General features: G+C 44.3%; 1 protein-coding gene across 1 annotated transcript in view; it reads right to left on the bottom strand.

Moving 5' to 3' along the window:
* PLEKHN1 (pleckstrin homology domain containing N1) overlaps positions 1 to 11,959 on the bottom strand; it is an 85,001-nt gene that overhangs the window by 58,608 nt on the left and 14,434 nt on the right. Inside the window, exon 3 of the mRNA XM_085609670.1 lies at positions 95 to 241. Coding sequence (XP_085465796.1) covers positions 95 to 241 — 147 coding nt within the window. The remainder of the gene's footprint in view (positions 1 to 94; positions 242 to 11,959) is intronic.

Here is an 11,959-nt window from a genome sequence, read left to right on the forward strand (position 1 = left end):
TTCCCAGAGACCCAAAGCCCTTTCACATAGGGCCCCAGTTCCCGCTCTGTCCCAGGGGCCTCCGCCCTGTGCATGATGCCTTCACCTTGCTTACCTGGCAGTGCTGGAATTTAAACTTCACTTTGGAGTAGTGCACCATCTGGCCCATGTTCCTCACCACAGTCTTCTTCTTTCCTTTCCTAAAGATGCTCAAGAACTTTTGGTCCATGTTCCCTTTCTGCCCTTCATGTGCCGCAATATCCTACGACAAAACAGGAAGAGTTGTCAGTTAACGAGTGGGTATAGAAAGAGGTCACACAAATATGCCAAAGAAAATCAGTGAGTCATTTAAGAGTGATATAAACAGAAAATAAGTCATAGGAAGATGACTGGTAAGAGTGTGAACTGTGGAAGGGTGAACTGTGAGGCTTCCATCTACGTGGAAAGGTGGGCACTGGCACCGTGCACCACATGAAAAGGTTGGCAATGGCACCATATATCCACATGGAAAGTGGAGCAATGACACTGTAAATCTAGAGAAATAAGGACAATGGCACCATATATTCATTCAAAAAAATACTTGAATTTTCATGGTAAAGGAATGCATGGTAAAGGTATAGGCGTGGTAAAAATGTGCACAGTAAAGGTAATGAGTGGTAACGGCTGCGTTGTAACGGCATGCGTTACAACAGACTGCTTGGTTCCATCATACATCCCGCATTGTGCTCTCTCTCTCTCTTTTAATTTACTTGCACCCCCCCATATTGATATTTCTTGGTTTCCTTCCCTACCAGCGCCCTATGAATTGCTTCCCCCACCCACATTCTCTGTTTTGGACAGTGGGGGGCTTAGGACACAGGGCCTCCGTGGACCGGGCCCCTTGCAATACGGCAGAGTGCCGGCCAAGGGCGGCTAGGACTAGTTCTGTTGCTTCCGGCTACTGCGTCCCGCGATAGGGAGGGACGGGCAGCAGGAAGCACGTAATCACTCGGCGCTGCTTCCGTGCACCACTGCCAAAGGGGTCAAGAGGTATAAAGACGCCTTGGCCTTGACCTCTTTCTTGACCTGGCCATCACGGCAACGGCACGGGGGAGGGCAAAGGACCTTGGGGCCCTGGTCACCCTTGTGGCGGGGTCTAGAATATTAGAGTCACCCCTAGTTAGCAGGGGGAGGTCGGCCAGATGCAGTCCGCTCGACCAGGACATCACTAAGGGGTAAGTAAGGTTCTGCTGTCCTGAGCCAACCAGAGGATGTACACCAGCTTGTGGGCTAGGGCGCACAGATCGTTGGGGGTGGGCAAGGGGTGTGCTGCTCCTGCCCACCTCGTCGCAGCCTCTGTGGAGCTTGGTGTTTGGGGGGTGGTGCCGATAGTGAGGACAAGGGTACAGTCGTGCGGGACCGCCCCTCACGGATGCAGGTGGTTGCACCTGTGTGGTCCAATGGCGTTCAGGTTTGCGAGGTGGCCCCTGGTGCGGTGGGGGTACTTCATGATGTTGATGAATGCTCCTTTTCAATTATGTTTCACACAAGTTCTACTGACACTTTCTTCTTTCACGTTTTGGAGATTGTTATGTATTCCAAGTGTATTTTTCACATTGAATTTTTGTTATGACCTTTTCTACTTTCACAAGGGTGATATAATAATTTTTAAATAAACAAATTCACAACAACAAAGCGTCTCTGTAGATTTCTTTGTACCTCGTTTGGGTTTTTGGGGGTTTGGGCCAGACTGGAGGTCTCCGGGTCCTATGCTCACCCCATGTTGCTTACGTGCACCCTACATATTGTATCCCAGCACCTTCCTGTTGCTTCCACACCTCCATGATTCCACCCTCCATATTGCTTCCCCTACCTGCATTCTCTACCCCTTCGCTCGTGTTTCTTTTTGTTGTTGTTGGTTTTTAGTGATCTAACTCCGATCAGTAAACAAAAAGAAAAAAAAACGCTCATGTAATTTTGTAGGCATTGGGGTGCATGGTGCACGTGCCTACAAAATGAGGCAAAAGACCACAATGTTTTTGTTGTATGTTTTTTACTGTTTATTAGCAAGGCTGCAAAGCCTCAGGGTTACTGGGCAGTGTGGCTAAAACAATTGACAAAGTCAATAGGTCCGAAAGGCGTGACCTACTGGCTTTGAAAATGCCTGTTTACTTTTTGCCTAATGGTGCCTTTAGCACTCCTAAGTGGAACCTTTTCTCGTGAATCTTTCAACAAACTGAGTAAATGGCAGGAAGCAGGTGGTGGATGAACCACACATTTCTTACATTCCCTCACATAAATTTACACAGCCAAAACGGAAGTGCTTCCATTACAGTGCAGGGTTGCTGAAACATCCATTCTGTGCAGTGGGAGTGCTTTGATCTACTTTACGAAAACTGCTGTTATCCATGTTGTATTGGTAGGTGGACCAGGGTCTAACCTTTCAAATGCAGCAGTTGCTCCTGCTAGAAGTGATGCTCTAAACAGAGCTAGGCTCAAACATGGACTTTGGGTACCAGCATATTGAGACTATGGATACAGCTTCCTGGCCCTATCCTCTCTCCACACCTTAGAAAAACAAAGGTTTGAGTTGAAATCGGCAAGGATTGGATCTTAGGCCTAGCAAGCTACATGTGTGCTGCATTCTCATAGCTCACTGAGCTAAATTACTAGATATGAACTTTAATGCTGCAGGCTAAATGCAGTACTCTACAGGAGACACACGAACCCTTTACCCTACTATACGACTAATCAAACCGGTACGTTATAAACAGATCTGTGTGTGTGAGAGAGAGAATGTGTGTGTTTGAGTGTGTGTGTGTGTGTGCGAACGCCTGTGTGTTAGGGAAGCTTGCACTCCTACTGTCAATGCTGTGCCTGTGTTGTGTTAGTAAAACTTGGCAAAAACAATCATACTAAAATGATTGGCAATGACAATGTTTGTTCCTAACACACTCCTCAAGCTATTAGAGTGACATTGTATATAACAAAACCCCAGATACACCCACTGGTTGTAATAAATTGAGTGCCTTTTTAGGTCTCGCTAGAGCCAGCGCATGCGCTGGTCTGGCGAGACATTTAGTAACTGGATTTTTGAAGTGCTACCAAAGGCTTTCTCCGGCCACCAGCAAACGGTTACGCGTGCGGGTGCCCGTTTACCAACACAGGCGCCATCTCGCGGGCACCCTTACAGCCGCGATTACTTTCACTTTCCTCGCTCCGCTTCTCCCACACCACAGAACGCGTCCCCTTTCACTGCCGCGCGGCCCGTTACTTTTATGGCCACGCCGCCAATGCTTGTTGCTCCCTAGGAACGGTGAACCTAGGCATTGCATGATCGCCGCCAAAGTATGGTTGTGAAATTGCGCCTTGCTCTTGTTATTTCACATCGACACTTTGTGTGGGAGCCACTAATGCGAGCAGGCAGTTTGGACTGTGGACGCATTTTTGGCAAGTCTGTTTCTCCCCGTCTCCGCTGCTGCAGAATGTAAGCAGCATTTCTAAACCGCGGGAAGAGCATGTCTGCTGGCACAGTGCTGTGGACGCCGGAGCAGTGTGGTGTTTTTTTCACCCTGCAGTAACGCTTCCCAACACCCCTTAGCTGCCCATGGGCTGACGGCAGCGTGTTCCCCGTGGTTAGCCTCGCATTTTCTCACTTTTCCGTCTCCATGCTGTAATCTTTCTGTCTCCCTGGCAGGCTTCCTCTCTGCTCCAAGGCCTGCTTTGTGGCAGCGTTTCCTCCCATTAGCCCTCTGCTGGCCCTCCTCCAGCCCTGGTACAGTTCCTCTTTTCGCAAGGGGAAACCATGGCTCAGGCTCAGAATGAGCATCACAGGCCGATTGAGCAATGCTTGTTTACCCAAACGTTTTAGGGATGCCCAGCCTAGGTGCCTAATCCATTTCAGAGTATGTATCCAGCCCAGCATTTTAGTTGTGTTCTGAGCTTCGTTTTTGTGCCATTCCCATTATTAATTCAGGAGACTACAAGTACCAAAATGCACAGTGAGGTCATTGCTGTATGTTCCAGGGACCCAAGCAATGGAAGGTTTGTGTACTCTTGGACCAGGTCGTCTCGGTGTGCTGGAAAAAAACATCTTCTGGTTCTAAGTTTAAGCAAACTTGATGTCTGCTGGCTGTGTGACGAAACATCCACTTTGACTTGCGTATTCATCAGAACACCCAAGGGGGTCTATGAGAAGTCACCAGAAGAGCTTGCTGAGAAATTATACCCCTGATAGACCAACCACGTAGCCTAAAAAGTCTTATAAATACTTATACGGTCCAAAAAGAGAGACCTATTGGCTATGCAAATGCTTGTTTATGCATGTGAGTTATTTGCTAAAGTCTCACAGAGCTGTGGCATGGTTCCCTGCGTGTTTGTATATTTGAAGATGTTGAATAACATATTTCCAACAAGAACCAGTGTCTCACTAGACAGCGCTTTAAAATTCAAGACAACGGGTCATAAAAGAAATGCAACATATTGGGGACTCTTCTACATTCTAAGTGTTCTCTTGAAATAACTGCTGCTTTGAGAACAAAGTGATGTGCTCATGAATCAACACCAACTGTGAAACAAAACATTTTCATCACACGGAATGAATCATTCTTTGCATCCTGATTGCGGTATTTTTAATTTGTTGAGGATTTCTTTCCTGCTGAAAACACTAACACTTCCCTCTAACGTTCTAATACATCATTCGATAAGGGAAAGGGGTTTAACTTAACAAAGTGCCAGGCTCTCCAATGTATTTAATATGCAAAACAAGTAGTATTTTAATCGCTTTAATTTAGAAACATTTACATCTGCAGATAGTGAAAAAGGTTAAGAATTATGTAGCAGATTGAACACATCAAAAATAATGCATTAAATGCAGATTGCGCATAATGGTATAATTCCTGTGCAATATACTACAAGACCTGAGAACGCGTATGTCAAATGTAATTTTAGACCCTGAAGATACCTAATTTTGTTTACAGGATACTTACTACATCGTTATTTCATTCCAATTTATGAAATCCAGATAGCACAATATAACTTGCAGGTTGTGGCCGTAGGAGCTGTGTTTCTGTGGCCAATAAGTATATGACTTCCAGGATGTGGCTGCAGAAGTTGTGCTTCAGTATCCAATGAAGATATAATCTTCAGACGAGGAATTACTGCTGCCGACCGTGGGTCTTACTGGCTGTTTTACTTGCTACTCTCTTTACTACCTGTATTGTGGGGGTGTACCTGGTTAAAGACGGATTTGTCTGAACTTCTATTCGCAAGCAACCTACTGTTCAGATTCTTTGGACGTATTCTCTCTATATCCATTGAGACATCCTTTGTTCTTGAGCGTGGACACAATTTGCCATTATTTATCGTATGAGCCCTGGTGAAGTTCCGGCTGTGGAACGAAACGCGTAGGCTGAGGCTGATGTCCATTTTTTACTATCAACGACAATAAAGATATTTTCTGGATATACTTTGGTGCATCTTCTCTTCTGTACATAACTTCCAGGTTACTTGTGGTACAAGAGCTGTGCTTCGTTGGCCAATGAGGATATAACTTCCAGGTTGTGGCTGCAAAAGCTGTACTTCAGTGGCCAGTGAGGATATGACTTCCAGGTTGTGGCTGCAGATACTGTGCTTCAGTGGCCAATGAGAATATAACTTTAAGTTTGTGAAGCAGGAGCTGTGCTTCGTTGGCAAATGAGGAAATGTCTTCCAGGTTACGGTTACAGGATCTGGAAGGGCATCACTGTCTTGTGGGTTAGGCACTCATGACAGCAGCATGGCTTTAAAGCCCTCCACCAGGGTCTTATCTCCCTCTTCCTATTCTCCTCAATCCTGGACATTGCATACTCGTTTTTGCCCACCAAGACTGAGCTGTGCGGGTTGTTTCGCAGGACTTTACTGCTTATGCACCTACATTCGTCCCATAATCTGAATGACATAGAGGAACAGATAGTTTGAGGCTCCAGAGCAACATTTGAGTTTTCCCCACTAATGGTGCATGGGAGAATATGAATGTTTCTGGAACTCTCCTATATTGTTTTTGGTTGAAATAAAGTCCTTTTTATTTATTCAAGATTTTTGTATAGCACAAACCTAGCCAGAGTGGCAGCAGAGCCATTTACATCAAACCAGAACTACAAAAAAGTAATTTTTAAAGAATGTAAGCACATCAGAGGTGATAGCTATTTTTTTAAGTTAAATCATGAATAGGTGAGTTGTGAGGTCTTAAAGGAAAGAGAATAGGTTTGCGTTGAGCTGGAAAGCCTTTGCTAAGAGGTTTCTGAGTCTTGACAGGAGAAGGAAGGATTGGTCAAGAGTTTTAGATTAATTTCAAGAGTAGCGCTGTTATGTTTCTAGTGTCTCTCGCTTCTCCTGCGATGAGCAGTTTGTCTTTTAGGCAAATGGGGAGCCAATGTAAAGGGTTTTGCTGTTGCCACGTGCCACTGTGTAGTGTTTTCTGGCTTCCAGGAGAAGCCAGTGGAAATCCCTGAGATTGGGGGGTGAGTGGGGGGGGGGGGCGATAAGTTCTGATCTCCCTGCATAGTTACCCCATGTGTTGTAACATGGATCGATGTCTTGCAGGGCAGCTAGCAATACCTTGCCACCATCTAAAGGTGGAACAACCAGAGCTTGAGTGACAGTGCTGAAGTCAGAAGGAGGGTTTACGTTTTCTCAGAACGAGTGCTTTAAATAGCAGGTACTGAGGGCCTCATTTACATATTTTGACGCACGGCAGGGCAGCAAGCCTTCCTGCTCTGCTGCCATGGGTCAAAATAAAAGGTCAGGAATATGCCATATCTACAAGATACGGCGCATTCTTGTCCTTCTCCCCTGCGCCCGTGCACAAGCAGCAGCTGTGCGCCTGCGCAGACACCTTTGTGTTATTTTGCAAGGGTGCCTGCGCTGAGGCATTTTCCTCTTTCTATGCGTGCTGCAGAATGCAGCAGGCATAGCAAGAGGAAACAAGCATTGGCACAGCCAATAGGTCTCGCCTTTGGGACCTTATAAGTGTTTAGCCATGCAGCACATTATCCAGTGTGCTGTGCCACTGGGGATTGAAGAGCTATACAATTGCTGCACACTGTACCCTTTATTACTAGATATGGAAATGGTCTGATTTACTTAGGACATTATTTGAATGTGGAGTTGTACACTTTGTGTGAGTGTTGGCTTTAGGGAGGTGCAACCGGTGCATGTGCACCTGGCGCTGACCTGTGTTTAGAAATAACAGGTTTAAAAAGCACATGCTGCAGAGTTCCTTGTGTGTCCAGCAGTTTCAGGCAACAATAAAAATGTCAATATAACTCTAATGATTAATGCTACTGCTGGGGAGAGATGGAGTTTAGTTTATTGTCAGTTTCCACTCATGACAAAATAGAGCAGAGAGTTAATATGTCTGTTGCAAAGAATATGTACTATGAAAATTACTGAACTGTAGTATATGTGGATCACCCAGGTTACTGTAGTTTGAAAGTTATGTTTTCTTCCCCAGTATTTTGTTATCCTAATGTTACTAAAGGATTCACTTGGGTAGAAATGCATTCTCATTAGTAGAGTCAAACATCATGGTATGTATTAAATCCTGAATTTGTGCTTCTCCAGACAAAACACACTTAAAATGCACAAATGCTATAGATGTATTTACACAAATCAATTCAGCTTTATTTTGGCTCAAAAGGCCATAAAAGCACACAAAATACATTATTCAATATAAAACAAATAATTTACACACATGAATTATTGGCTCCGTATGATGTGAGTGTGATGTAAAGTGATACGACACACTACAATGGTATGAGTAGCGCTATAAAACAAATAAAATGTGAGAGGCGAAATGGAGAGATGGGGCACTGGTGGAGCATGATAGGGAAGGAATTTGTGAAGGAGCAGTGTGGAGCAGGGCTGTCAAAGATTATCGCATTGTGTACCACCAGCACCAAAGCCGTCCTTGCTCTGTGTTGTAGCCGTCTTACAAGAGTCACATATGCTATACTGGGCCTTCTTGAGTACTTTATGGACTACTACGTGGGTGGTATTTTTCACATGAAAGGTTAAACTATCACACGATCGAGAAAACATATCCTCTCAATGATCGCAAGATTCTGTTCATTTTCACATCCTTGTCTTTTTTTTTACCAATATTGCGCTTAGTTTTGCATATTCTCTGTTATAGTGATAGTTTTTGCGACTGTGACATGTTCTGAAATATGAAAAGTGTGACAAAAAAAGTTTTGTTTTTATTCATTTATTTGCAGTTTTCTGTAGCGAGGACTAAACCCACACGTGAATTTATCAAAATTTAAAAACTGTGCAAACGCGCAAATGTTTGAAAACGAAGAGAATGCACTCTGTCGCAACAACTGCCTTCGTGTTACTTCCGATTAACATTATTTATTTGCCACATAGGCCTGGTATTCCTAGCAGCTTAGACGCAACTATAAACCTTTTCCACTACAACAATAGTGCAAAACCGTTATTCTCCGAGCTTCACCCTCACATTTCTAAAAACAATTTGTTTTGTCGATAATATTTCCAAAACACTTAGACTCCATGTTGCTAGGTTTATCAGGAAAGAGAAAATAAATTAGAACTCAGGCTCACTATAACAAGACAAATACTAAGAATGCCGACTAAACGACACACTATCCTCAATAGGTAACGCAAGAATAAAAGCTACACGAACCTCTAAAAAGTAACAATATAAACATGGGAATGATGGTAGTACAGGACTACCAATATATAGTTGGGGCAATAAATCATCCATAGTCTGTGATTTCGAGAATCATGTTAAACGTTTAAAAGATTAATCGAAATGCAGAGTGGCTGAACGGAGAAGACTGGTTCTGTCTCGAGAGAAGCCAGTTTCATACCTAACGTCGGACACATACAGCTTAGTCCCGAGTGGTTCCATTTTCAGGGTTACTACGTTATAATAGTAGGATTCATATGGTCTGGTACGGCCTACCGCCCCCTCCTCCCCTGACTGTGATAAAAACCAAGATAGCGTTCTTGTTTTTGGAATAGGGGGTCGTTGACCCCCGATCGTATTTATTAACATACAAAACAAGTTATATTCATAAATACCATAACGCAGAAATGACCAGACAGGATTCGGTACATTTGCTTCAATCTTAGCTTTAACAAAACTCTAATACATAAATGTTCCTATCCTAGTCTAACACATTGCTGATCACATTTCTGCGTACTCCTCTGGGCCTACGGCAAGGTCAAAATGCTGGCCCCTCCCCCTTACACCGAATTGTCCCGTCACCCCAACCGGGATGCGCATGTGCCGGAGGCCCAGCTGACCCGGAAGTACTTACCCCCAGGCAACCCCCAAACGTTCAGGACTTACTCCATAAAGGGGCCATGCAGACATCGCAGCTTACTTACGCCCGCGTGCGGGGTGGCCAACCAGCCAATGGAAAGCGTAACCCCCCCTTTGTCCCCGCACCGTTCCAACCAACTGGTTGTAACTGCCCCTGGAGTCTGGTGAGAGCCAAATGTCCCTCCCCTCTGGGCGGCCCACGTAATAAGACACCCCAAAAGATGAGTCAATTTAGTCTGTCCAACCTATGACCTTACCGCACAGGCCTGCATAGTAGACCGACTATCAGGCCCCCCCCCCAAACCCAAGATCATACTTACCAATGAAAACCCTCCAGCCAAGCTAAAATGTTGCCCAGGAATAACTCATTACCCAAGCGTGATAGGATTCAATAAACATGACGAATAAGTTAGGTCCTAACACTACTAGACGCCTGAGAAGAACTTGTGGCTTGCCAAACCATAATCAATGCACCCTTCATTGTGAACCATGATCAATGCGCTCTTTAAATGAAGATTCTTATCTACTCTAAATGAATCCTACAAAAACAAGCAAAAGCGAAAGCACCGCACACGTTGCGTGTAATCTGACCCACCAGGAATGCAGCTGCCACCCTGCACGTCACTGCTCGCTCCCGAGAGCTAAACACCGTGGGAGTGACACATTGGAAAGGAGGTGGGACATGCACCCGCCTTTGGCCATTTGCGTGGTTTCATTATTGAAAGACACATGCAAAGGCCAATCCAATGAGTGGGAGCAGTCAAACCCACACAGAGAAGTTTGGAGTGCTTACAATAAGGCTCCCATAGAGCAGCGCATGGCTCGACCTAAAAACGAGGAGAAATAAACGCATTTCTCTCCGTTGCGCCTCCTCACACCTCATCTGGGGAGGCGTAGGATTCTGATGCATTCCCAGGTTCATAAAAATGTTGTAAATTTGGGTTCCATGGATGTTGGGGAACACCCACAGCAACACCCATGGAACGGCCCTTTGACGCAGAGTTATGCATCAAAAGGAAACATATGTACAAGATCATGAAAAGTAATGCAGAGTGACTTTACATGGGAAGCCCATTGCGCTGTCGGTGCGACAATACAAGTGACGCAATGGGTTTGTAAATACGCCCCTGAGCACCTGCACTTATTTATTTTGAAAGGGAGTGTGCCAGCAGTTAGGTTCAGCAGTGCAGTACTTTTAATTAAAAGAGTAGACAACGCTTCTCGGTAGCAAACAGGTACTCTGGGCTAGTGAAGTACTTGCCCTCGAAGTACTGTCTAGATGGACACTTTGGAAGGAAACGAATTTAGTAAGCCTGGAGATGTGAGATGCCATTTATATGTTTTAGGCTAAGGAGAAGCCTAACATTTTCCAAAGGGGACTAATTTAGAGGAAATATCAAGTTCTGGAAAATATTAACGCCATTTTTAGATCTGACCTAGGTATAGATTTATCTGTGTCGCCAGCCTCACTCATGTAATAAAAAAAATCATAAATTAAAAAAAAATACATGACCTCTTCATCCATTGCTCTGTTCATCTGTCATTCAAATTTTGCATTTGCCCACCGCAGCATTCAGCATGGGGCAATGGGTGAGGCCACTTCAGCTATTAGCTCTTTAGCCCTGTGAGTGATGGAGTTTTCTCTGATCACATGTTCACATTTGCCTAAAAATAAGTGCACTTCACTGTCAAGTCTGGTGGGATAACACTTTTCCAATCCTTGTTTTATTTCCATTTCTAATTTTTGTTATTACTTTAATCACCCTTGTGTGTTTAAACTAGGCCTTCCGTTTACCTTAATTCAAAGACGATACAAATTTCTGCTTGCACCATTAAAACCCATACTTTTCTGCGATATGCATTAAAACGAAAAAGTTCTTCTATACCCGCTATTAATAAACCCGTCTTCTGATGAGGATTACCTTTTTAATTTACTTTTTTTTATGTGTGCCACAAGCTTGCAAAAAATATATATACATACACACAGAGCACTGGTTTGCTTTGCCAGTTCTTGCTGAACATGGGGTGGAGTTTCTTTGGCGCACTGGAATAGTAAATCTTCTTTTTTTTTAATTTAGCTTGTAAGGCAGAGTTGATCCAATTTATAAGTTTATCCAAGAAGAAAAATCAAGCAACCAGGTGGCTTTGCTGTAAATTGACAGAATAATAACTGCGTTTTTGTTTTTGTCTATTTTGTTTACTGGGTAATAAAACACACCCATCCCTGTGTTTCATGATCAATATGATCGACATAAATGTTATACCGGAGATCTGTATAGCGCTGCAATGATATTAGTTTGGCGTCGCAGCGCTGTTGGTTGCTTGGTAGCCGTTGGCCTATAATTTAGGTAGCCTGACTCATATTATGTGCAAGGGATGCTTCCTATCCAGCCAATAATAATTAACTTACTATATGACGTATTGACAGCTCACACCAGAACGTTTAATTGGCATTTCTCGTTGTAGATGGCACACTCGGAGGGTATTAATTGTATTGACTCCGGACAGATGACAGGCTGAGGCGGCTTTGTTGGATTCGGACCTGTGACCTAAGGGTCCAAGCCAGATCCCCCTGGCAGGCTCCCAGCTTACAGAGCGGTCTGCCCGATATATGGGAAGAATGCAATAGGTCACAGCATAAGAATGTAGAAAATGGAAGGACCCTATTCCGCC

Source organism: Triturus cristatus, chromosome 1_2 (assembly GCF_964204655.1).
Source record: "Triturus cristatus chromosome 1_2, aTriCri1.1, whole genome shotgun sequence".
Lineage (NCBI taxonomy): Eukaryota > Metazoa > Chordata > Amphibia > Caudata > Salamandridae > Triturus > Triturus cristatus.